The 27947-nt window shown below is 42.1% G+C and overlaps 1 protein-coding gene and 1 long non-coding RNA gene across 2 annotated transcripts; one reads left to right on the forward strand and one right to left on the reverse strand.

The window, feature by feature from the left end:
• LOC117539921 lies at window positions 1-27872 on the forward strand. Its single transcript, XM_034206279.1, has 3 exons — window positions 1-79; window positions 27392-27475; window positions 27619-27872. Exons 1-3 carry the CDS (start codon window positions 1-3, stop codon window positions 27870-27872), a joined length of 417 nt encoding a protein of 138 aa, XP_034062170.1.
• Window positions 13512-13899, reverse strand: LOC117539680. Its single transcript, XR_004568053.1, has 2 exons — window positions 13792-13899; window positions 13512-13674 (listed from the first exon to the last, which is right to left on the reverse strand). It is a non-coding gene; the product is annotated as an uncharacterized LOC117539680 (long non-coding RNA).
• Window positions 27873-27947: the final 75 nt, after the last annotated feature.

Below are 27947 nucleotides of genomic sequence, written 5' to 3' on the forward strand. Positions count from 1 at the left end.
ATGAAAAGGTCCAAGCCTTCAGGGGCAACGGGAAGGAAACGGAAAAAAGAACAGGAGGAATCGAAAGTCAAAGACAGAGGTACGTCGGCTTGTGTAAAAAAGAAAAAAGTCAGTATGTAGTACAGATGAAGCGCTCCATTTCAGACGCCTACCCGTGCGGGTCCGTGATCGGCACGGGGTGGGCCCCTGCTGAAAAGGAAAACCCCCCCCGCAGGACTTGAAACGCCCCCTTGATAAATACATTTAATTATAGTGAAACCAGCTGCAATGGATAATGGATCCACCAGGGGGAGCCGTGATTAAAAAGCTGCCACACTGGAACTCATGTGAAATAAACAGCTGATCTACAGGTATCTGATATAGCGGATATTTGTTAAGATCCATATGTCACGGATAGGATCATATTCTGTGCTAAATAAGAGACATGTAATCATTTACTAAACATCCCCATGTTTTTATTTAACAAAATAATGTTTAATTCACGTTGGCGTAAGTACAAAACCATCGCTATGTTTTTAGATCAGGAAATGCATCCAGGCTCAAACAAACGATTTTCAATCATCTTCCTCACGATCATTTAATGTATCATATGTTCGCGAGTTGAAATTAGGGCACTACATTTAATCCACGTGAGTTTACAACAACAAAAATAATCGCTTTGTTTTTATATCACATCCGACCGGAGGAAAATGCAGCACGGGTCTCACTACCGATCATCCTAATCCCACGGGCAAACAATAATATGTACAGTGTTAATAGTTTACTGTATTATTAGTGTCTAATATTACTGGGGATTTCGGAATGGTAGCCTACTGGATTTTGATTTATTGTATCGGTTTCATATCTCAATATATTCCCAAAGTCTGAAATGCAAAAATGTCCCACATTAGGGCAATTCACCCTACATTTAATCATTCATACAAAATCATATTTCGTTTATTTTTAACGAAATAAATGTGGTTTAATCCACATAATTTACTGTGTTAATTGTTTACTGTAGTATTGTGCACATTACTTTTCGCTGCTTGTTGCACCCCTGGTTAGAAGCTAAACTGCATTTCGTTGTCTCAGTACCTGCAATATGTGCAATAACAATAAAGTTGAATCTAATCTTGAGCAGGAACAAATGTATTTAGGCTACTTAGTACATATCTGACATAAACGATTAAACACATTTGTTAAACCGAGTCAAGCCGAGTCCGGAGGTGGCGAGTAGTAGTACAAATGCCCCTTCAATCACATTAGTATGCAAGAAAAGTGACAGGTGGTGTGACAGGTCACACCTCTCCCTACTTATGTTAATGAGCTAAGTCCCGCCTCCCTTTCTTCGTGGTGGATGTCCCACCTAGGTGTGAATTCACACGTAGGTGTGAGATCCTTTGATGTGAGGGGTGAGGTATCATCACACATAGGTGTGAAATGCCCCCCTGTGTAGTCCCTTTGTTAGAGATCCTTTTGTGTCATGTGAAAAGCCCGGGGCTAGCGCCTTTGTTGTCTAATTCTTTGATGTATTGATTAAGTCTCTTTGTGTTGTCTGGCCCCTTGTCCCCTCAGAGTTGTATAATTATGAAGTCTAGTCCTTTGACGGGAGGTGTTATAACACACCGGTGTGACTTCACACTGGTGTGTTATAAGCCTCTGATGTTAATTTAGGAGTTGATTAAGTCTCTTTATGCTGTCTGGCCCCCTGCCCCCTCAGAGTTGTATAATTATGAAGTCTAATCTATGAGGTGTTGTAAGCCTCTGATGTTAATTTAGGTGTCTCTTGAAGTGAGGTGAGACTGTCTACCAGCCCCCTCCTAGCCTCTCCCCCCTTCCGGGCTATGACGCAGGCAGATAGTGGGGGGTGGAATTAGAAATATGCGCAAACTAAATAAAAAGACAGCAATTCCATTCACCTTTTCAAAAAAGAAAAATGGCCAAGAGACGCCTCGAATGGGGTTTAATCAGTCAGCTTACCGCATCCGTCCTGAGCGTCAAGAAACGAATGCATCAGCAGCAATGCGGGGGTCTCTGTGCACAAACTTATCTCGCGCCCCCTTTTGGTCATGCGCGTTCATGTGTGTTGGAGGAGGGGCTCTGTGAGGAAGTGACAGACTTTCCCTGGTTTGACTGCAAAATACTTTTTACAGAGGGCTCCGCCTCCCCTTAACATAACAAGCCCCGCCTTTTCCTCGCCAGATCATTTAAAAATGAGAACACCTCAAGGACATTTTGTGAGCAGCAACCATGGATCTCGAAGAAAACAACTCTCTCACCGCGAGCTGCAGCCTGGAGCAAACGCCTGTAGGACCTCCATCCTCTCCAACAATCTGGACACCAGATCTCGACAGCTATATGGCTGATATTGATATCACGGGGTGGCTGGATATGCATCAACCTCCATCCGAGTCTCCAGGGGAATCAACAGTAGTAGGCGTTGATGTGCCATGCTATACTTGTGTTTCAGAGGTTCATGCTACAGAATGTGAAAGGACAGCTTCGTTCCTGAATACGGTAAAAGCTGTTGTAGTTCATCTGCTGGATAGGGTCGTGCAACTGTACAGAGAGGAAACATGTAACGGATGTCGAATCGCTCACCCCAGTCAGAGGCAGCACGAGTGTTTGTTTCCGACCCAAGATTACTTTCTGGATATAAATTATGACGATGTGATAAAGAGACACAGTTCGTTTCTCTGGAACTCACTCCCCCAAGACCTCCGTGAGTCTGAGTCCCGCACCCTGTTCCAGTCCCGCCTCAAAACCCACCTTTTCAACTCTTTATCTATAAAGCCCCCCCCCTCTTAATCAACTTCCTCCTGACTGCTTTTCTGTTGTGTTTTTTTTTTTTTGTTTTTTTTTGTTTGTTTTCTTTTGTTTGTATACCCCCCCTCCCAAATGTAAAGCGTCTTTGGGTCCAGAAAAGCGCTATATAAAATTAATATATTATTATTATTATTATTATTCATTCCAGCCATTCGGGACGCTTTACACCAGAGCCAGCTTCATGTGTCGGAGAGGAGAGTCTTTGGAGCTACCGAGGCGATTCTGCACAATCTCAGAAACACCAGACTCTTTGAGGCTAAAATGAAGAAGATTTTCGACCAGATGGTAGATAACGACGAGACCCGTCTGAAGACTATAAGAGCAGCTTGGGTCTTTTGGCAGCAATAGGAAAAACAAATTTGATACTTTTTCGTTAAAGTATGTTTTATATTTTACTTATTTTAACATGTTTTTTATACATGTGTGACATATCAATAAAATGCTTTGTAAGAAACACTGTTGTACTCATTACCTCATCGGGCTGTAACAGGGAACATGTCTGAGAAACGTGTCATGCAAAGGCTGTATTACACTCCTTCTAATCCAGGGAGTTTAGGAGGTGTGGATAAACTCCATAGAGCTGTACAGAATGAAATGGGTAAACAAGTAAATGTAGAGAAAGTCAGAGAATATTTATCTGAGCAGGATGCATATACTTTACATAAGCCGGCTCGGGTGCATTTTGTAAGAAACAGAGTTTTCGTACTCAGGCCGCTGCAGCAATTTCAAGCAGATCTCTGTGATATGCAGTCGCTGTCCGAATATAATGATGGTTTTAATTATTTGTTAACAGTCGTAGATGTATTTTCGAAAAAAGCCTATGCTCAGGCATTAAAGAAGAAGACGGGTATTGAGGTTACCCAAGCCTTTGATACAATTTTAACACACAGTGAGATTCCTAAAAAGATACAAACAGACGCGGGGAAAGAATTCTTTAACAAAGTTTTTCAAAACTTAATGAAGAAACGAGGTATACAACATTATGCAACCGCCAGTGATATGAAGGCATGTGTGATAGAGAGATTTAATCGTACGCTGAAAACTAAAATGTGGAGGTATTTTACAGCTAAAAACACTCATAGATATATAGACGTCTTACCTGAACTACTTGAAAGTTACAATAATAGTTATCACCGAAGTATTAAAATGACGCCACTGCAGGTAACCAAGGAGAATGCGGCTCAAGTGTTTCGGAATCTATATAACCCCTCCAGCCTTCGTAAAAAAGCTGCTGTCAAAATGAACTTTAAGGAGGGGGAGCTTGTAAGGATATCCAAATTGAGAGGAGTATTCGATAAAAAATATGAGCAGAGTTATACGGACAAATTATTTACGGTGTCTGAAGGCTTACCTCGACAGCCACCTGTTTACAAACTCAAAGATTATGATGGAGAAGAGATCAAGGGGACTTTTTATGAGAAAGAGTTACAAAAAGTACAGATATCCAAGGACAAGGCTTTTCAAGTCGAGAAAATTCTAAAAAGGCGGGTGGTGAGAGGGAAAAAACAAATGTTTGTATCTTGGCATAATTGGCCCGAAAAATTCAACAGCTGGGTTGATGCAGGCGAAATCCAAGATGTATAAAAGCAAACAGAATCGCCGCTCAGTCCTTCATTACAGCCATGGAGATAAATGAAGGGTTCTACATTACGCTGCCGTCCAATGCCAGCCTTGATGTATTTCAAAACAATACAAGCTCTAGTTATCAGGTGAACCTAGCACAACCTTTACACTTGGATGGTTCGTGGCAGGTAGCCCTGACAGAAATATCATACCCACACACCTGGTATAACTTACCTACGGAAGCAGCCTTTTTTGAGTGGATAAAGAAAGCAAAACTCCCCGACATAGCCCCGACTAGCAAGTTAAGGCTTCATATGTTTAGAGCTGGTTACTATAGTAGCATAACTCAGCTCATGGAGGAACTTGAGTCCTGCTTCAAAAAAATTGACTCTGATGTCACTTTGTACTATAGTCCAATTCACAGGAAAATTGAATTTCTAGGAGGGGCCCAATATCGTTTCCGCTTTCCAAAAACCGTTGCTTATATGCTTGGAATACAACCAGACCAGTGGCTCAAATTTGATGATAAATCAGCAGCCTATCCAGCGGATATAAATGCTGGCTCAACACATCTATACTGCTATAGTAATGTGGTCAGTCACCAGCGGGTTGGTGACGCTTTTGCTCCTCTCTTGAGAACTATAGATATAAGAGGAACATTCGGCGATACCGTAACTCAGTATTTTAACCCTGCATATTACTTACCGGTAACAAAAACGCACATCGAGAATATACAGATAGAGATAAAAACCGATCAGAACAAACCAGTAAACTTCACCTACGGGAAGAGTGTGGTGAAACTTCATTTCAGACCCTCAAAATCAGGGCAATCTTTTACAAAACAATGATTCATCAAGACCCCCAACGTTTTGTGAGTTACTATGAAAATCAAGTGGGAGGATCCCTGCCGGGTTTTTATGGTGCCCCAGTGATGTACGGGCGAGGCATTGGCTCTATATTTTCCAGATTATTTCGTTTTGTCGCACCCCTGGTGAGAAAAGGGTTCGCCATAGCTAAACCTCATCTGAAATCGGCTGCCAAAAATATTGCATCAGATGTTATCAGTAAGGCTGTCCGTAAATTTGGCCGCCAGTCAGACCCCGGATCTCAAGAAGGAGCAGGTGGTCTGATGGTTCTGGCAAGAAGGGCCAGGAAGAGACCTCCAGGCAAACGGGTTCCGGTAGGTGTTAAAAAAGGAAAGCACTCAGTCAAAAGAAAATCATTAGGGAAAAAACACCCTCGGAGAAGGAACGTACTGGGGAGAGATATATTTTAGCGTGTTAAATATGGCTCTTTTACATCACAAATCTGCTGAATGCAGCATGGCAGAGCTGGATTTATTTTCAGCCCCAATGACGCAACTGTCTATAGAAGAAAAACACTACACAGAGGTCCTTCCGCTGTCTGCCATTACGGAGGACGGACCCATAGAATTTTTTATCCCCGGGGACGGAGATAAATACCTGGATATGAATGACACCTTGATACATCTCAGGATCAAAATAACCAACGCAGATGGGACTAATCTGGCAGCGGATGCCCCAGTCGCCCTAGTTAATTACCCTCTGAATACAATTTGTAGTCAATGCGACGTTATTCTAGGGGACAGGCTAATTTCTCAATCCAGTTCGACTCATCCTTACAGAGCTGATTGAAACGCTATTGAATTACTCTGATTCTACTTTAAAAACTCAGTTCACAGCCGGCTTATTTTATAAAGATACCGCGGGGTCTATGGACTGGCCATAGCCAATGGACCAAATAAGGGACTGGTAAAGAGGGCCTCATTCACAGCAGAATCTCGGGAGCTTCACTTGATGGGTGCTTTACACACGGATATTTTTTTCAGCGACAGGCTTCTCCTGAACTCTGTAGATTTGAGAATCAAACTCACCAGATCTAACGATGCCTTTACTCTCATGTGTGCAAATGACTCTACATACCGTATAAAAATACTGGGGGCTTCACTTTTTATCAAAAAAGCCACAATCACGCCTGCAGTGCGTTTAGGTCATGCTGCGGCTCTGCTGAGAGGTAACGCCCTCTACCCCCGATCACGGGTGAATCTAAAGACCTATAGTATACCGGTTAATTCTAGAATATGCAACCAAGAAAATCTCTTTTTGGGTAATATGCCAAAGTACATAGTATTGGGTATGGTAAATCACGAAGCCTTCACCGGAAGGAGAGAGCTTTCACCGTTTAATTTCATTCATAATGACATGGAATATCTGGCACTATGTCAGGACGGCAGACAAGTACCAGCCAAAGCATTCCAACCTCAATTTAACCGGGGGTCGTCAATCAGAGAGTTTTACAACATGTTCACTGCTACAGGGAGACACATGAAAGACTTGCCTCTGAGTATTGACAGAGATGATTTCGAACAAGGAAACTCATTGTTTGTGTTTAATTTAACTGCTGCTGAAGATGCCGATGCCTTATCTCCCATCACAAGCGGTAGTTTAAGACTGGAAATGAGGTTCAGAGTACTGCTGCCACAGACTACCACTTTAATCGTCTTGTTTTGATTCGATTCTGGAGATTAATTCAAAACGTCAAGTGTTGGTAGATTATTACTAAGAAGACTACAAACATGAATAATCACCAATTGGATAGTCTCCTGCATCATATGGTGGGGGACTCTTTCGGTGGGGTGTGGGCCTCAGATCAGCTACCCCGAGTAAAACAATTATTTAGATGCCCTGTATACATGATTGTAAACACCCACCCCTCCCACATGCCCGGAGAACACTGGCTAGCAGTGACTTTAGAGGAAGGGGAAGGAACTTTTTTTGATTCTTTCGGATTTCCCCCCGATTTTAGTCATTATCCGAAAAGCATCCTGCAATTTCTAGAAACACAGTGTGACACTATTTTATACCATAACCGGCAACTTCAGAATGTCATGTCTACAGCCTGTGGTCAACACTGTGTTTTTTATCTATGCAAAAGAGCGTCCGGGTTGTCTTACGAAAATGTGCTATCTCTGTATCACGATGATGTGGTAAAAAATGATACTGCTGTAACGAATTTTGTGAAAAAATACCAAAGGTGTGAGAGACGTCATAAAGACACTCATTTTAATCACAGTGTTTGTTCTCTACAAATGTTTAAAGATTGTTATAAAATGTAGAAATAAAAAAGGTCTGAAGACAAAATTAATTCAGTTGACTCTGTCTTTTATTAGGAGAATAAAATATATAATACAACTTTAAGGGGTTAAATGTAGCCATCTTGGTCTTAATATTCTGTCTTGCCTTATCCTTTTCTTCTTAAACAGGGCACTCAGAGGTTCTCCCCCCTCTGTGGTGTCTGGCCCCCCTGCCACCCCCCATCGGGGGGTCGTAGGAGATGATTTAGTAATCCTTCTTCTTCTTCTTCTTTTTTGGGGTATATTTTCTCCATTTGGCTCGCCCTCTTTGATTATACGATATTGTTCACGAGCGTGCAGGTTTTGAAAAGCTGATAAAGGAATGTTGAGCTCATTCAGACTATTTAAAAAAACCCCGCCAGCCTTTAGGTTCCCGGGCATTTGATTTATACGAACAGGATAAATGTTTAAATAAATCTAACATGTGTGATCCTTTGACAGCTGTCCCTTTTTCTACAAATTCCCCCGCGGGTGTCCATCCAGCTGTACTAGTGATTAATTTACTCATAATGTACTCGGCATTCTTACGGCTGCGCGCAGGAATATTATGAAGTACCTCATTCTTTATTTTATCATCGGACGCGCCATCCTTTTCTTCTCCTTTTACCAACCCGCTGTCTTCGGGTAGAGTTAAAGTAATATGGCGTTCCTCTTTCCCGTCTTGTTTGAGTAAGGTGAGATATCTCTGTAGCAAGGTGTTGTATTTTCTTATTTTTTCATAAGGGGGTAATCCTGTTTCGTTTAACACTGCTCTCATTTTTTCATCCAGAACATCTTCGGCAGTGCTTCTCATTGTTTCCTTACTATGGGGGGTAGTTACACCAGTCTGATTGAGCTGATTAAACTGGTGAGGTGATAACAAAAACATCTTTTGACTCATGATCGAGTGAGCCCTCCTAAAAGTTGTCCTAATATGGGGATCACAGCACCAAGCAGCGGTAAAAGAAAACCTCCAGATTGTTTTCTTAAGGCCGTGAATTTAGTTTTTAAGTTGGTCTTTTTATCGGCCAAGAGTTTGAAAATTTTCTTTTGTTTCTTGAGCTTCTTATACTGAGCGCCTGATAGTGGAATGTTACCCTTTAAAAGATTTAGAGACAGCTCACAGAGTGATTGAAGAAAATCCGTGGAGCAGTTCTTGAGAATATCCTTGCGCCTCGAAGCCTTTGCGTTACACAAAGCCTTCAGCAGAGGCATGTTTCTTTTTAAACGGGCCGACATACTGTTTCAAATTTTCGTTTTTGGTACATAAACAACTGGCCACTGATTAGGTAGTACTCCCGATCTAAGTCTGTAGATGTCTGGACAGCTGGGGGTCATGTCTACGATTAAATAACCGTGAGGTTCCGTTGTAGCGTCTTCAAAACTTTGTAGGAAAAATGATTTATTACCCGGGTGTATTTGTTGAGCAAGTATGTTCATCTGTAATCTGTCTCTGGGGTTTTTAAACAAGACCATGTAATTAGTATTCAAACTAATGGTACGACTGTTTTTCCCCTGATGAAAAACATTTTGGGTAAGCATGATAACACTCATATTTCTGTGATGACGGTATTGGGTGAAAAGTCTGACTACTTCAGGATGCTCCGAGGCCTGAAATATAACATCGTCCAATATAATCAAATGACTTTGATCAGGAGGAAATAGAGATTCATCTTGAATTGATTCAGGCAAATCTTTGATGAACTTTATATTTTTATTATTTTCCTGCAGTTCAGCATACATGGGCTGGAAAGAAGTATAAATCCACACAATATTTTGAGGCTGTACATCCATTACATGAATACAATTTTGCAATACATTCTTGACAAAAAAAGTTTTTCCGCACCCACTGGGGCCCACGACTAAACAAGAAAAAGGAACTCGTAGTCGGGGCTCAAAATCAATTTGACGGGGTGAAAACATTTTGTCTCAATACCCAAAAGGCAAAGTATTTCCTCCGTCTATAGACGTCTCTTATCAAACACAACTCGGAACTTTTTGGTGAATGACACATTTCTCAAAACGAAGCCCTTTTTATTCCGTGCAATGTTGTGTTGTGGGGCCTGAAGACACCTCCCCCTCTCAGAGTTTTGAACGTAGCCTTCCACCAGATCTGTCAGACTGTCAAAGTTCACTCGTTCACAACATTCGTGCGTTTGTGTAATGCCTTTCACACGCATCACCACCTTTTTCTGATTTTTGGTCTGATAGGCATAACTTTTAGGGCCTGCTGAAACAAACTCTGCAATTGTGTCGCCCCCCAGTTCGTCTGTCAGATCCCCCAGATAAACCCCCATGGGCAGTGGAGTCTCACCCGGTCTCGTCACATATATGATACTGTCTGTGTCATAGTAGAAGACCTTGTGCTGTAATTTCTCCAATTCACTGTACAGTTTCAGCCTGGCATACGCAGTGGTAAATGCTGCAATGAATATGTTATCTACCTTGTTGGGGGGAGAGTAGCATTTTTCACCGTAGCACCACTGAACGAGAAATACTTAACCTTATGTTTAGCTGAAAACAAGAGGTTAAGAAATTCTTCTGTTTTGGTCACAATCTTAGTCTGAGTCAGGTTGCTTCTCTGGGCAAATTTACCCCAGAAACTGTTGACATAGTTTTGCCACTTGTCTTTTGGCTGGATTTGATTTGATTTTATCTGCATCCAGCAAGATGCCCTGCTATGCATGATAGTCTGCCACATACTTTTGTCTGCTCTCATCATCTGTGGCCTCTGAAGGGTAGCCTGATGCTTCTTGTTTACCCTTCAAAAATGTGTGTATATAGTCTACAAAAATGCTGTCACTTTTCTTCTCAAAATGCCACACCTCTGTGATCTGAGTCATCTTGTAGCCCATGTCCAGGGCTTTGGTGAATTCTGTGGTCACCCAAACTCCTGTTAATGCTCTTTCCTCTTTGCTATGCATGCAGGGCCCCTGTTGGTTGTTAAGCTCAGCGCATGTGCGGCATAGAGTGAACACCAGTTTACCAGCTGCAGTTCGGTAGGGCAGGACAGGAAAGTATAGACCCCTAGGAGGTTCTACTGTGGCTTTGATTAACCCGAAATAACTGCGAGGGTCTTTGAAATCTCGGAATATGAGCTGCGGGTGTCCAAGGGGATATAAGCCTGTACAGTTTACAAAAGGGTAGAGTGAGGTGAAGTCACAATAATGAACCAATTCATCTGCCGCTGTCGTGTGCCTCAGCTTTACAGCACATGTCCTCCCTCCGTATAGAGCATCGCGGGGGGTCAATGGCTCTGGCGCTTTGTATTCCCTGAGGAAAGCCTGTAAATCTTGGTTGGATTTTTTCATCTCAACCCATGTATGCTCACGCATAACGATCACTTTGGCCCCGTGACTAGACTGTAGCTCATGCAGCTTTTCCTCACTAGCAGCATGGAGCTGCTCGAATGTGCCACCTGTCAAGGGGTTTTTCTCATGGCCCTTGTAACAAGATGGACACCCGTGATAGAAGCAACCAAGAAATTCCCAGACAATCTTGCCCCCGGCTACTTTGGCGAAACCATCCACGACAAAACGTCCCACTCGTTTTTCTCCTTCGTTCAACGCATGTTGAATAAATACACCTTCTGTTTGGGCTATCCACTCTAGCCACTGAACACCTGCGTCAGAGTACATCTTGTTTTCATAGCGATAGTCATCGGGTGGGGGAATTGCCAAGGTTTTGGGTGATAGAAAGTTGGTGGTAAAAACTTTCATACACGCAGAAGCTATGGTCGCAAGACTAAAAGGATCAACTCCTGTCTCTGCAAGAAACCCTTTCCGAAATAAAGTGGCTCCCTGGGCAAGAATGTCCACATCGTTTTTACAGTAAAGCTGTGCCTGCTTTTGAAAGTCAAAAGTACCCGTGCGTACCGTCTCATACCAGGTGAAAAAGTCACTTTTTTCATCAGTTGTCATGCGTTCAATCCCATAACAGTGTGCTGGGGGGTAAGGTCCGATATAACTCAGATTAGCCTTAGAGCTGAAACTGTGTGGGAAGTATCCCTTGATTTTATCTTCAAATCCCAAAGCTTTTGGCATTGCTGCTAAACGCATAGAGAGATAAGACAGGGAGTCTATGTACTTTTGCCGAAATCCTGGTCAGTAAAATAAATCACTTTACTTCCCTGCATTATCAAAGAGGGTTTTAATCCTTGTTCTAACATTGCATTGATAATTAGATAGCTGTCAAAACCCTTAGCATTGTGAGCGATGAAGGTTGCATTTTTGAACTTTGGACGCCTAAAGTGTGTCAGAAACTGCAGTGCACAGTCGGTGCCCTCCGAGACCCAAATTTCACCCGCCAGGGTTTTTGTGCAAACCAGAAAGGAGACATGGACACCATCTGTCCCCGCCATGGTTTCAAAATCATAAAACACAATGTTGTCATTGTGTTCTGTCTCTTTGGGCAACACTCTGATGTAACACAGATGTTTTTCACCATCGGCTGTAGAAGCAGAGGGTAATTTCTCCTTGCATGTCTTACATTTTTTCACCGCACACTTGTGTGTTTTATCTGCACTACTCTTGGGAGTGTAGTAGGAAAGTTGACAATCTACACACTTTGTGTAAATCGCGGTTACTGGCAATGTCTGATGATCTTTGTGTCTGTTTTTTATGTCGAGAGTGACAGCCAACCGTACGACACGTTTTGTTACAGTCTTTACAAAAGAGGGGTTTAAACTCGTCCAGAGTACATGAGGGGTCAAGACAGACATAACAATGACCCGTACAGGAATGACTCCATTGAGAGCTGTAACCTGTGTAACAATGTTCACAGACAAATGCAGAGCCTAAAAACCCCTTCAAGTTTTTAATCCCATAGTAGTGGTTTTTGAAGAGAAACAAAAACACAGTTTTGTCTCGTTTGGGACCCTCTGTCTGGAATTTACAGTGAGTACGATCTTCATCGCCTATGAAAAATACCACAATCCTGCATTTTAAGCTGTCTTCGAATTTAACAATGTCGTTGAATGTCACAGCTGTCTGATCTGTCAAACCCACCATCCTCTGAATCTCTTTACCGCGCTCAAAACCTTCTTTATCAGTGAGGTTGTCGTGTAACAACAGTGCTAAATTAATAGCAAAACACAGCTGGTTGGACGGATTCTGTACCACGTACAGAAAACGCCTCTTCTTTTTAACTATCTCATTGTCCAACATTTTACTAGCCAATCGTTTAGTACCGCCACGGGGGTATTATACAATTTGCACTACTAACTCGAGGTTACTGTCTGCCATTACCTCCAAATTTGACTGTACAGCATTGAATAGGGCCTCCTCAAAATCAGCTAGATTATCATCATTAGCATTCAAAATGGGGGACACATTAGCTTGAAGCTGCTCTCCCCGGAGTTCAATCTGAACAATATCTTCCCTCTCTGCCTGTGAAAAAGCATAATTTACCATATCCTGTACATTGTTCATCAGAACCCCATAATAGGATGTAAAGTCTGCTTCGTCGTTAATATGAGGGGTAGGATTAGAGACTGACGCAGTTCTGTGTTATGGAATACAGGTCGAGATAAAACACTTGGTGTAGCATTTCGGTTAGTGCCTCCTCCATGCTGTGACAGGGGGCCCGGTGATTCAGCAGCATTCGGGGTGTCATTCTGATCAACATGTCCGCTACTTTGCATGGAGCAAACTAGTTATTCTGAGTCATTTTGCACGCTGGAAACTGGTGCTTCTGTAATGGTTGAAGCTATGCTATTTACGCCATTCAGATGGCTTACTCCGTCTGCGAGCTGATTTAAAAGCCAGAGACCTGGGTAAGTGTCAGCACTTTGATAGTATGCCAATACCCATTCTAAAGCACTATCTAAGGTGGGGGGATGGCTTGAGTTGGTTTGTGATGAGAATGGAAGCTCTTCGTCGTTTAACTCATTGATATTGTCCGAACACTGAGGAAATGACATATCTCCATACACGAATTCCTCATCACTGCTTAGTTCATTTATGTCGTTTATAGACTGAAGAAAAGAAAATTCTCTATCTGCTAAATCATCCATGTTTGACCGTTTATGAAACAAAAATCAGAAATACATTTGTCACAGCTGAAGAAACATACCGGTCGGTTACATCGGCATCAATTTACATGAGACCCTCAGTAGGTGTGTCCATAAAGATGGCAGTAGCAGCAGTGTTGGTCACCTTGATAGCTTGACTGATCTATACAGAAAAAAGATAGAGAAAAAGAAGGATAAGTATTTTGAAAAACACATGATTATACATTTAACACTATTCATTTATCAAACATCTTGTAAAATAACCATAAAACTAATTTACCGGGGTGATATCTCGTCAGGAGGGGGTCTGTGACGAGTGATATACCGGCTTGGATCTCTCGAATATTCTGTGCTGATGGTTCACCCTCGACCCGAGGATTAGGGGGTGAGTCTGTCTGACTCGTTAGGAGTGTGTCTGGTTGTAACTCAAAGTCGTCCAGATAGGCACTGCAAGTGTCAAAATCGGCCTGCAGTTCTGGTGGAATTTGTAGGAAGGTTTCAGATATAGGCGGCTGCTGCTGTTGCTGCTGTTGCCGCTGCTGCTGCTGGCGGGTAGCGTTGAAAAGGGGGGTGTCTGTCTGGTTATCTGAGTCCCGGGGGAGGGCGACGGCTGGCCCCCAGGGGTCTGCGGTTACCTCAAAGGGGGGGTTGTGTCTGAACTCCTCGGGGAAAAAGTTTTGATACACAGAGCCTCTGTCTGTGCTATATGTCTGTGTGCATCTGGACCCGGTGACGACATTACCTATTGACGCAGCAACCACTGTAAGTTATATTCTTGTTTAATTAGACTTCTCGGTTTCATTTATTCGACTCTGTATAATTGTTACTGTAGCTTAAACGGCTAAATCGCTTTTGAGAGATTTTAAATCTCAGATCTGCTCAGGCGAAACCTGCTTTACAGGTCTCAGCACTCAAGCCTGAATTATTAATATAGGCAGGGCCAGTCTATTGATTGCGTGAAGTAGAACCGCGTGACTCAGTCATCTTTTAGCTCAAAAAGCATTTAAATACCGCATTTAGAAACTGATGAACTCAGTGTGCATCTGGACCCGGTGACGACATTACCTATTGACGCAGCAACCAATGTAAGTTATATTCTTGTTTAATTAGACTTCTCGGTTTCATTTATTCGACTCTGTATAATTGTTACTGTAGCTTAAACGGCTAAATCGCTTTTGAGAGATTTTAAATCTCAGATCTGCTCAGGCGAAACCTGCTTTACAGGTCTCAGCACTCAAGCCTGCATTATTAATATAGGCAGGGCCAGTCTATTGATTGCGTGAAGTAGAACCGCGTGACTCAGTCATCTTTTAGCTCAAAAAGCATTTAAATACCGCATTTAGAAACTGATGAACTCAGTGTGCATCTGGACCCGGTGACGACATTACCTATTGACGCAGCAACCAATGTAAGTTATATTCTTGTTTAATTAGACTTCTCGGTTTCATTTATTCGACTCTGTATAATTGTTACTGTAGCTTAAACGGCTAAATCGCTTTTGAGAGATTTTAAATCTCAGATCTGCTCAGGCGAAACCTGCTTTACAGGTCTCAGCACTCAAGCCTGCATTATTAATATAGGCAGGGCCAGTCTATTGATTGCGTGAAGTAGAACCGCGTGACTCAGTCATCTTTTAGCTCAAAAAGCATTTAAATACCGCATTTAGAAACTGATGAACTCAGTGTGCATCTGGACCCGGTGACGACATTACCTATTGACGCAGCAACCACTGTAAGTTATATTCTTGTTTAATTAGACTTCTCGGTTTCATTTATTCGACTCTGTATAATTGTTACTGTAGCTTAAACGGCTAAATCGCTTTTGAGAGATTTTAAATCTCAGATCTGCTCAGGCGAAACCTGCTTTACAGGTCTCAGCACTCAAGCCTGCATTATTAATATAGGCAGGGCCAGTCTATTGTCGCCCATCAGCTGTAGATAGTTAACTAATTAGAGGGGCGTGCCCCTACAGCTGTGTGAACTGAGCAATCAGGCGTCCATTTTAGGTATCACTTTCCTGGAGCGTCAGCGTCAGACAGGCTAAGACTGACAAAGACATTAGAGTCCTACAGGAGTCACGAGGGAGGCAAAGAGGAGGCAAATCCTACTTTGATTGAGCTAAGTATCGTTGGTGTTTTTATTTTTTCATTTTGTTGTTTAGCCCCTCATGCTATAATCATGTGTATTTTCTCCATTCCTGTTCATGTGTCTTCTCGCAATTATCACTGGCCCCGTGTATCTCGTAATCGATATAACCGGCCTGCTCTCGTCTATCCCACGTGCTCCACTGAGATCCAACATCTAGTTTCAGGTGGCCTGTGGAACTGCCAGTCAGCTGTTCCCAAGGCTGACTTCATCTCTGGCTACGCCTCCCTGCAGTCTCTGGATTTCCTTGCTCTCACTGAGACCTGGATTACTCCATCCAACACATCCACCCCAGCAGCTCTCTCCACTGCATATTCCTTCTCCCATACACCCAGACCCACTGGCAGAGGAGGTGGCACTGGTCTCCTGCTCTCTCCCAAATGGAGCTTTTCCCTCTTCAAGCTACCTAACTTCACTCCTTCCACCTTTGAGTTCCATGCCGTCACAGTAACCCATCCTATACAGTTAACCATTGTTGTTCTCTACCGTCCGCCAGGCGCCTTGGGGGACTTCTTGGAGGAATTAGATCATCTCCTCTCACACATCCCTGAAACTGGCCCTCCCGCTGTACTTCTCGGAGACTTCAACCTCCAGATGGGGAAGATAGACGAACTAACATCTCTGTTAACCGCCTTTGCTTTCTCACTGTCTCCGTCCCCACCGACTCATAAAGCTGGCAATGTCCTTGATCTCATATTCTCAAGGAACTGCGCTACTTCTAACCTCTCTGTAAACCCGCTCCACACATCCGATCACTTCTTCATTTCATTCTCTCTATCCCTTTCCAAACATAACAAACTAATCTCTTCCCATCCTACACTTGTCCGCCGTAACCTTCGCTCCCTCTCTCCCTCTACCTTTGCCTCGTCGGTGCTCTCAGCCCTCCCTTCCTCTGATTCGTTCCAACTACTGCCTCCAAACTCTGCTGCAGAAACTCTCCTCTCTACTCTCTCATCCACTCTGGACTCGCTCTGTCCTCTCACATCTCGGCAGGCTCGTCAGTCCCCTCCTGCTCCCTGGCTAAATGATGCACTGCGTGCTAATAGAACCGTCCTTAGGGCAGCAGAGCGGAAATGGTGGAAATCCAAACACCGTGACGACCTCCTAACCTATCAAGCTCTCCTCTCCTCTTTCTCTGCTTCGATCTCTCAGGCAAAAAGCACTTTCTTTCAAGATAAGATCCAATCTTCCTATTCCAATCCTAAAAAACTATTTTCCATCTTCTCCACCCTCTTGGACCCTCCAAAAGCTCCTCCCCCCTCCTCACTTCTGTCAAGCGACTTTGTTACCCACTTTGAAAAAAAGGTTGATGATATTCGCTCTTCTTTTTCTGACTCACCTTTACTCACCGCTGGGTCACCAGACCCTCCTTCCACCAACACACTAACCTCCTTTTCCCCTCTCTCTCCAAGTGAGGTTCTTACCCTCATTACCTCTGCCCGCCCTACCACCTGTCCTCTGGACCCTATCCCTTCAAACCTCCTTCAGACTATCGCTCCTGATATTCTACCGTTTCTCACCCATTTCATCAACACTTCTCTAACTTCTGGTCACTTTCCAAACAGTCTCAAGGAGGCAAGAGTAAACCCTCTCCTAAAGAAACCCACTCTCAACCCGTCTGATGTTATAAACTACAGGCCTGTCTCTCTCCTCCCGTTCCTGTCTAAATCACTTGAACGCGCTGTCTTTAAACAACTCTCCTGTTATCTCAATCAGAACAACCTTCTGGATCTGCACCAGTCTGGTTTCAAGGCAGGTCACTCCACAGAAACTGCTTTCATTGCTGTCACGGAGGAACTGCACACTGCCAAAACTGCATCCCTCTCCTCTGTCATCATCCTGTTGGACCTGTCTGCTGCATTCGACACGGTGAATCATCAGATCCCCCTTCGCACTCTCCAAAAACTTGGAGTTTCAGGCTCTGCACTTTCCCTCCTCACCTCATACCTGAAAGACCGTACCTACAGGGTGACTTGGAGAGGGTCTGAGTCCGACCCTTGTCAATTAACTACGGGGGTCCCTCAGGGCTCTGTTCTTGGTCCCCTCCTCTTCTCCCTGTACACAAACTCGCTCGGATCAGTCATTAGCCCGCATGGTTTTTCTTACCACTGCTACGCTGACGACACCCAATTAATTCTGTCCTTTCCCCGCTCAGAGACCCAGGTCGTCGCACGCATCTCTGCTTGTCTAGCTGACATCTCTCAGTGGATGTCTGCTCACCACCTCAAGCTCAACCTTGACAAGACTGAGCTGCTCTTCCTCCCGGGAAAAGATTGTCCAACTCTTGACCTGACAATCAACATCGGCACCTCAGTTGTTTCCCCGACTCAGACTGCAAGGAATCTGGGTGTGACCCTAGATAACAGCCTGTCCTTCACTGCAAACATCGCTGCTACAACCCGTTGCTGCAGATACACGCTTTACAACATCAGGAAGATACGTCCCCAGCTGACTCAGAAAGCGGCTCAGGTTCTGGTCCAGGCTCTCGTCATCTCACGCCTAGACTACTGCAACTCCCTCCTGGCTGGTCTACCTGCATGTGCCATCCGACCTCTGCAGCTCATCCAGAATGCAGCGGCTCGTCTGGTCTTCAACCTTCCTAAATTCTCCCACACCACTCCGCTCCTCCGCTCCCTTCACTGGCTTCCGGTAACTGCTAGAATCCACTTCAAGACACTGGTACTTGCTTACCATGCTGCGAATGGATCTGGCCCTTCCTACATCCAGGACATGGTTAAACCGTACACCCCAGCGCGTGCACTACGCTCTGCATCAGCCAAACGACTCGTTGCGCCCTCGCTGCGAGGGGGACCCAAGTTCCCATCGGCGAAAACACGTGGGTTTGCTGTCCTGGCTCCAAGATGGTGGAATGAGCTCCCCATTGGCATCAGGACGGCAGATAGCTTGCACATCTTCCGGCGCAAACTGAAAACTCATCTCTTTCGACTCCACTTCGAGCGTTAGAACTATTAACGAAGCACTTTTATACTAATAAAGGACTGGCTTACCTAAAGCCAGTTGAGTAGCACTTGAAATGTTTGGCTCTATGAAACCTGATGTACTTATATGATTCTGTTTTCTTCAAGGTTGTGTCTTCCTGGTCGAATGTACTTATTGTAAGTCGCTTTGGATAAAAGCGTCAGCTAAATACAATGTAATGTAATGTAATGTAATAGACTTCGTCACCTTTAAAAACAAAAGAGTAAACACCGTTATTCGGGATACTTTGCACATAAAAACCTTATTTGATTTCAAAATAAAAATACAATCAGTTTAAATATACTCACTTTCCACAGGGGGTGAATTAAGGTAGGCTCCAAGTACAGAGCATATTCGTTCCAATACTATTGGCCTTAGCTGACTCAGAGTATCCTGAGCTGAGAGACACAGAAAGATTTGATTATAATCCACACCATATTGCTCTATACTTTTCTAATTAAAAACATGTTTAAAAACATGTTTAAAAATAAGTAAAAAGAAACTCACCTAGTATTTCAATAACCCCATGACCCCACACATTAGGATTTCCAGCACACAGGATCTAAGTACTTATTTTATAATATCATGTATTTATTAAATGTTGTTTATATATATATATATATATATATATATATATATAAACATATATATATATAAACATATATATAAACATATATATATATATATAAACATATATATATATATATAAACATATATATATATATATATATACATAAACATATATATATATATATATGTTTATATATATATATATATATATATATATATAAACAACATTTAATAAATAAATGATATTATAAAATAAGTACTTACCACATTGGCTTGTGATGGCGTCCAGGTCAATAAAGCGCTGAGCTGGAATGGCAGGGTAATTCATCCCTTGTTTTTCTCTAACTGTAAATATTTTGTCGTCTTATATAGACCATCAATTAACAGAGCCTTGTCACCCCTCAAAAAGAAACTGACCAATCGATGAGTCCTTTTATCCAGGTAATTAGCTATGCGTCTTTCTGCCCCCCCCCCCCCCCCCAGAAATGACTATTTAAATTTACCCTCAGACTGTTGATGGAGGTTGATGCATATCCAGCCACCATGGAGTGAATAGGAAAACACATTTAGAAAACTTCTCTTTTATGGATACAGCAGAGTTCTGATATTACCACCTCATATGGGGTTTCCTTACAGTGGTGTAAAATAATGATTAAAAAGACAATATCATGTTTTTAATTTGTTTTATTATTTCCGTCTTCAGAGAGACTTTTCTTATAGTTAATAAAAGGTAATTACACATTAGTTCACAAATCCATACAACTAAAAGAGAATATCCTTAGGTATCACTAAAAAACTAAATAAGATATTTTGAAAATAACCTCTTTGCAAAACAGATACTTCTTAAACAGTTTCACAAAAACTTGAAAAGAAAACATCCTTAGCCAGCACACACCATTTAAAACAGACCCTGAATCAAATCTAGAGAGGATAATAACGTTTTAGATGTCTTGGTGAGTGAAAAATAATGGCTGTTTTTATTTAATTTGAGTTTATTTCTTTTTTAAAAACTAACTTCATTTCTCTCTTCTCCTCTTCTCCACAGAGAGTGTCTTAATTAACATATGCATTTACACCCCGGCTATCTCAACCCCCCACATCTGGTTGTGTGTGTGTGTGTGTGTGTGTGTGTGTGTGTGTGTGTGTGGTGTGTGTGTGTGTGTGTGTGTGTGTGTGTGTGTGTGTGTGTGTGTGTGTGTGTGTGTGTGTGTGTGTGTGTGTGTGTGTGTGTGTGTGTGTGTGTGTGGTGTGTGTGTGTGTGTGTGTGTGTGTGTGTGTGTGTGTGTGTGTGTGTGTGTGTGTGTGTGTGTGTGTGTGTGTGTGTGTGTGTGTGTGTGTGTGTGTGTGTGTGTGTGTGTGTGTGTGTGTGTGTGTGTGTGTGGTGTGTGTGTGTGTGTGTGTGTGTGTGTGTGTGTGTGTGTGTGTGTGTGTGTGTGTGTGTGTGTGTGTGTGTGTGTGTGTGTGTGTGTGTGTGTGTGTGTGTGTGTGTGTGTGTGTGTGTGTGTGTGTGTGTGTGTGTGTGTGAATTGTTCTTTAAGGTAGGGGTTAGATAATTTGGAGAATTTGCAGTCACACCAGGGAAAGTCTGTCACTTCCTCACAGAGCCCCTCCTCCAACACACATGAACGCGCATGACCAAAAGGGGGCGCGAGATAAGTTTGTGCACAGAGACCCCCGCATTGCTGCTGATGCATTCGTTTCTTGACGCTCAGGACGGATGCGGTAAGCTAACTGATTAAACCCCATTCGAGGCGTCTCTTGGCCATTTTTCTTTTTTGAAAAGGTGAATGGAATTGCTGTCTTTTTATTTAGTTTGCGCATATTTCTAATTCCACCCCCCACTATCTGCCTGCGTCATAGCCCGGAAGGGGGGAGAGGCTAGGAGGGGGCTGGTAGACAGTCTCACCTCACTTCAAGAGACACCTAAATTAACATCAGAGGCTTACAACACCTCATAGATTAGACTTCATAATTATACAACTCTGAGGGGGCAGGGGGCCAGACAGCATAAAGAGACTTAATCATCTCCTAAATTAACATCAGAGGCTTATAACACACCAGTGTGAAGTCACACCGGTGTGTTATAACACCTCCCGTCAAAGGACTAGACTTCATAATTATACAACTCTGAGGGGACAAGGGGCCAGACAACACAAAGAGACTTAATCAACACATCAAAGAATTAGACAACAAAGGCGCTAGCCCCGGGCTTTTCACATGACACAAAAGGATCTCTAACAAAGGCACTACACAGGGGGGCATTTCACACCTACGTGTGATGATACCTCACCCCTCACATCAAAGGATCTCACACCTACGTTTGAATTCACACCTAGGTGGGACATCCACCACGAACAAAGGGAGGCGGGACTTAGCTCATTAACATAAGTAGGGAGAGGTGTGACCTGTCACACCACCTGTCACTTTTCTTGCATACTAATGTGATTGAAGGGGTATTTGTACTACTACTGTGGCGGCACATTAAAGTGTGCACCTGATTGTTTAACTTGAAGGTGCCTGATGACATTTAATCATTCAAATGAAATCATATTTCGTTTATTTTTAACGAAATAAATGTGGTTTAATCCACATAATTTAGGCCTACAGTGTTAATTGTTTAGTATTGTTTAACTTGAAGGTGCCTGATGTGAACATTTCCAGAAGAACTCTAGCTTGAATGGCCTTTGTATGTATACAGTAGGCCTAACATAGGCGGCGCGTGAGGCTCAGGTTTGGGAAGGCTAAATAACTTTTTTTTTCATCTTACGCTGCCCGCCTCCGGCGTCTATAGAAAAGAGATCAACTCAGTGAAAGCACCGCCTGCTGACCGATCAGAGCTCAGTGTGCGGAGTTTAAATCTATCAAGTCATATTACAGGAAAAAGGAAATGCAGTTTAAACTGCCGTATGCAGAGAAGACGCCGACGTGTCGCACTTATCATTCATATCACACTGACATCACATCATCAATCAGATCATCGATCTCACATCGATATCACAATATTTCCTTATCTGAGTCAGCTTCTCGAGCCGTATCTGGCCGTGCAACACTTAGTTACATTGTCACATATACTGTATGCAGACGTATTATTTTAAGCAACACATTAAGTTGACGAAACACTCAACTCAAATGTAATAAAGTCAGATCCCCTCGTGTTTTAGATGGGGCAGTATCATAAAACTGTTGTACGTTTTCAAACACTCGGTAGTTTATTTGTTAACGAGTTGTTCTGTATTCTCCTTGCAGGTGCAACTATGTGGCTTGTATCCTGGATTATATGTTTAAGTCATCATGGATGTTTAAAATTCATATTTGTCTAATATTAGTTTACTTTTCATTAATGAAGTATGATGTTGCGCTGTCAGTACACTTGTCCCTGTTTGTGATTGGTCAAATGTAGCTAACCCCGCCCCTTTCACGTGAACGCGTTCTCAGCTGGAGAGAGAAACCCTGGCTTGATTTACCGAGTTGATAACCAGCGCCGTAGGACCGTTTAGCGAGATCGCGTTTGTTAGGGTTAGTTAAGATAACTCAAGCATATCCAGGGTCTGTTGAACTGGCTTCGTGGTACAGGGCACAGGTGGCTGCATAGCAGCGCTAATGTCAAAGACATTATATTTTTATTTTACCAGGATGCAGTAACACAAATATTTGGGAAGGCTTAGCCTTCCCTAGCCTACAGCACCCGCCGCCCCTGGGCCTACAGTATAGCCCAACCATGTACACCTTCCTTTTTTCCCGTCCAAAGTTTGAATTGGATAAAGGTAATGGTTATCGATGGTGCTTTTATAGCCTATTGTATAATAACTGTGTGATTTATATTGCTTTTCAAATGCATATGGCCACCCATTTACACTGCTCTTCCCGTCAAGAATATGATTAGAACTTAGTTAGATCACTTTACATTTCTGCAAATACATTTTTAATCACACACGTCTCCCCATCCCGAAAATGATAAATAAAATAAAAAGAGGAAACCATTTTCAAGTTCAGTTTTCAACGTTTTATTTAAAATGACTGACATAACAGACACCATACTGTAGACCTATCTGCTGCGGAGACCAGGACGAGCTATTTCGGGATCTGTTTTTCGGGGGCTCCTCAGTCTCTCATTTACCCCGGCTCCTGATTAGGACACATCCTGGGGATTGTGTTTACAAACATTGACCAGACCGTTCACCAGCCCCCACCCCCCATGTTGCCTATGCTGTCCTGTGTTGCGAACTCTTTGTTTAAAACGAATTGGCCATCGGAATGTGTGGAGGAATTCTCCCAAGGGTCGCATTCCACAGCTCCCCCCCCCCCCCCCCCCCCCCCCCCCACCCCACTCCTGTGATCTCCCATCCCCCAGTCTGTAGGTTTGTGTTTGCATATTTCTATGCCGTAATTCATACTGGTCCTCTCACGCACATACATTCTCCTTACAGTATACATACATAGGCTATATGAGTCCGTGTATCTACGGACCATTTGTTTTTCTTTATTAAAAAAAGTAAACGGAAGAGCGTCTGAGAGGCGTTTTTGCCCTTTTGCTTGTGACCTTACTAAATGGTCTAATGGTCAGTGGAGCGAGGGGGGAGGCCCGCGAAACTCGCGGAAGTGATTTCAAAACAAAAAGCACTCGTTTGCTTGGAACAAAGAAAACGGCCAAGACACACATTGAGTCCAGAAAATGAATGTTATTAAGGGCTGTACATATAATAAGCCTGTGTCTAAAATTGACAACAGGCTTATTATATTTACAGCCCTTAAGTTACATTTTTGTGTTTAACAGCTGACCACTACCATGACATACTTTGTTTTAGTAGATTTCGCATTAGAGCAAAATGTATAAATATGAGCATTAAATTATATGAATATGAGAACAAAATGCATGAATGTGTGAGTGACAATATATGAATGTGTGCATTGAAATATGATAATATGAGAGCAAAATGTATGAATGTGTGAGTATATATACGTGTGTAAGAGTGAAAATGTATGTATGTAAAAGGAGAATATATGTGTGTGAGAGTGAAAATGTATGTATGTAAAAGGAGAATATATGTGTGTAAGAGTGAAAATATGCTGCATTTTGAATGTCCGATAGTCCACCATTTCCACCGGAAATATCAAACAAGACTTAACGTATTGTAACGTTCCCAAGATGAGTCGGAGACAGGCTTGTAGTTATTAGGCTTTAATAACTAGTATTTGAAGACAGATGATAACAGGTCAAGTACACTTCGTGGGTTCTACTGCACACTCCACTCACCTCACACTCCTACACATACCCATATAGCACTGTCTATGTCACAACTCCCCGCCCTCCCCACCAACCACAGGCCCGCACCTCAGCCACCATCAAGGTGAAGCTCTATGATTGGCAGAGAGACGGGGGATGCCTAAGTGACACCCTGAGTAGCCTATCAGGATCGCTACAGTATTCATCATAATTAATTATATTTATTTCGTTTGGATGTAGGATTTTTGACTTTGTTTAGACCAGTGATCTTCTACTATATGAACATTTTGGACCCAAAATCACAAAAAAAAACGTAAAAACAGATTTTGAAAATGATATTATTTTTCATATAGGTAACATAAACATACACAACGAAACCATTTAAAAGCTAGAAATATATACATGGGATGTCACTATGATAATGTGAAAGTTTGATTGAGGTAGCATGGGATTTCATTCTGATAAGGCAAAAGTGTTATTATAAATATAATACAAATATATATATATACACATTATGTACAAAAATCGGTTTTTATACGACACAGAGGGCAACATCACAGGTTCCTCCTCCTCCATGTCAAAAAACAAGCTTAAAGCTTGACTCACGTTCAGAGTTCTCTTCATCATAGTTGAATCTTCAAAACTCTAAATCTATCTAACTATATCTAAATTCTCAATGTTTGTCTGTCACTTTACTTCAATCCAGTCTCCCGCCGTCTCTCTTCGTCTCCCGCCGCCTGTCTTCGTATATCTTCGTCTCTCTCATTTCCCGCTGTCTCTCTTCGGTTCCCGCCGTCCCTCTTCGTCTCTTTTCGTCTCGTTTCGTATCACTCCGTTTACCTGATTACCTCACCCCCTCCCTGGTAAATACATCCTGTTGAGCAGAATCTACAGTTTCCATTTTTTTCCGTTTCGTAAAATTATCAAATACGGCGAAGATATTAAAATATGTGCTTCCATTATTCATACTTCTGAAATATATCTGTATTAACTTTATATCATCGTATGTCCGTGTTTATTTTTGTCTGTTTATTGGGTCTTTTTGCATGAAACAAAGACTGGCATATAGTTTCAAGCCAGTACTTTAGACAGAAATACACATATACATCCTGTTGAGCAGGATCTACAGTTTCCAGTATTTTCCGTTTCGTAAAATGATCAAATGCGGCGAATATATTCAAATATGTGCTTCCATTTTTCATACTTTTGAAATGTATTAACTTTATATCATCGTCTCTCCGTGTTTACTGGGTCTTTTTGCATGAAACAAAGACTGGGATATAGTTTCAAGCCAGTACTTTCGACAGAAACACACGGCAATGTTGTCCGGACTGTTGTTATTATGCGGCACAGGTCATGTGATCTGATCACGCCGGCGTGACGGTTGACTCCAAAGGGTTCATATTAAATACATATAAGTATTTTTACAACTTGTATTTAGAAATACTCTGTTGTAATTATTGATGCATAAATGTGTTCATCCATTCAATGTGGTATCTGCTATAATGGGGTTAATGTATGATATTACTTAATAATACAATACATTATAATATATGATATGATAATTATATTTTAGTTTTATTCATTTCTTATTTCATAGTTTCTCATTATTATTATTTGTATAGCTCATCTTATTTTTGATTTTATTAATCTGTGTGAATCTGTGCTGTCCTGTTTTTCACTCTCACCCTGTTGCTGTATGAACTACTGAATTTCCCCACGGGATTAATAAAGGTCCATCTTATCTTATCTTAATGTATAAGTTGATTTACTTCAATCTACTGTACTGTGTAAAAACACCCCAACAATATTACAAGAAATATACTGCATAAAGCAAACTATATACTTTATTTGATCTAAAATATTGATGTTTTTTCATTATAGTAGCTTGTGAAAACCATACAGTAACAAATAAGTGATTAAATGCTACAGTATTCAGCAAACACAACTGCAGAGCTGCAAACATTGCAAACAGACTAAGTTCATCAACACCCAGTTGTCTTTGTGTATTTTGTGAATGAAGCGCCATCTCATGGTTAAATCCTGTAATTGAACAAATCGGGAAATTGGGCAACGCCCTCTAGCAATTTGGCAACACCCCCAGCCGCTGGCATCCGCTGGGCTTTTGACTGGGACACACCCACCTGAGTCTGATCTGGAGTGCTTCATCTGTATGTACTGTACCGTTAGACATTTGATTTTAGTTTAGCTAGCTAGCTAAGGAGGTAGCCTGCCCATGATACAGCTTTGATGCCATGCTAGCCGCGAGCCTCTGATACAGAATGATAAATACAAATGATTTAAAGTTTTTATTTATGTGTTATTATTCTTATATAATCTTTTTGTAAATAATATACTACTTTTCTATTGTGATAGCTGTAAATTGATCCTCCAATAGTGTTTAATTGGTCAGATAGTTTATTTTCACGGTCAACTTGTGTGTAGGCCTATATATATATATATTTATTTTTCTGTTTATTTTCTATTATATTTTAGAATTTGTTTATTTTCTGCTCTTTTTAATGTCTAATTATTGTGCAATGCTTTGTTTTATATGCTTCTGTAACGAAATAATGTGAATGTTAGCCAGAAGAAAGCTATCTGGATAACTGCTCCTTTGTATAAAGTGAGGCTGACCAACCAATATGGGCATGTGTTATTATTTACATTACATGTAATTTGTTAGACGCTTTTATCCAAAGCGACTTACATACATTCAGTATTGTGGACAATCCCTACTGGAGCAATTTGGGGTGAAGTGTCTTGCCCAGGGACACAACGACATGCTGACTGCAGTGGGACTCGAACTTGCTACCCCCTGATTCAAAGTCCAGACCTAACTTTTATATAGGCCAGTTGTGAACTTGCATACAGCTGAGGCAGATTGCAGCAGTTATTTTTGCCTGACTGTATATACATGTTTTTGCTTGTAATGTGCTAATATCTACCCTATAATTTTCCAGCTGCACTTGAGAAATACCTCAAAAAGCCCCCAGTTGCTGGAGAAGGAACATCTGATCTCCCATGTACATCACACTCTGAAGAATGTAAGTTTTGCCACACATTTATGGTCTCTGTGTAATCGTTAATACACTACTTTTTGTCATTATTATTATTGTTATTATTATGATAAATAATGAAAACTGAAGCATGAATAACTTCTTTGCATGTTTGGATTGCCTGCCTGCAGGTGAAGGAATAACGAGCACAGTATGTGAGTCCACCATTGCAGCCCCCTCAGATCCTGCTGACTGCCCAGGCCCATCTGAGTCCACCATTGCAGTCCCTTCAGATCCGGCTGACTGCCCAGGCCCATCTGAGTCCAACATTGCAGTCCCCTCAGATCCTGCTGACTGCCCAGGCCCATCTGAGTCCAACATTGCAGTCCCCTCAGATCCTGCTGACTGGCCAGCACTGAGTGATACAGTGAGAAAAACCATGTGAACATCACATTTAAATCATGGTCTGATATCAGATGGGAGAGTCGGATCAACAGCATAGAGACTGTAATCAGGCTGC

This window comes from Gymnodraco acuticeps, unplaced genomic scaffold (genome assembly GCF_902827175.1).
Source record: "Gymnodraco acuticeps unplaced genomic scaffold, fGymAcu1.1, whole genome shotgun sequence".
Classification (NCBI taxonomy): domain Eukaryota; kingdom Metazoa; phylum Chordata; class Actinopteri; order Perciformes; family Bathydraconidae; genus Gymnodraco; species Gymnodraco acuticeps.

Excerpts from the sequence above, each read along its gene's own strand:
- LOC117539921 (XM_034206279.1), top strand. The coding sequence starts at position 1 with ATGAAAAGGTCCAAGCCTTCAGGGGCAACGGGAAGGAAACGGAAAAAA. Across the intron at positions 80-27,391 it reads ATCGAAAGTCAAAGACAGAG|CTGCACTTGAGAAATACCTC; the intron begins GTACGTCGGCTT and ends ATAATTTTCCAG. Across the intron at positions 27,476-27,618 it reads TACATCACACTCTGAAGAAT|GTGAAGGAATAACGAGCACA; the intron begins GTAAGTTTTGCC and ends GCCTGCCTGCAG.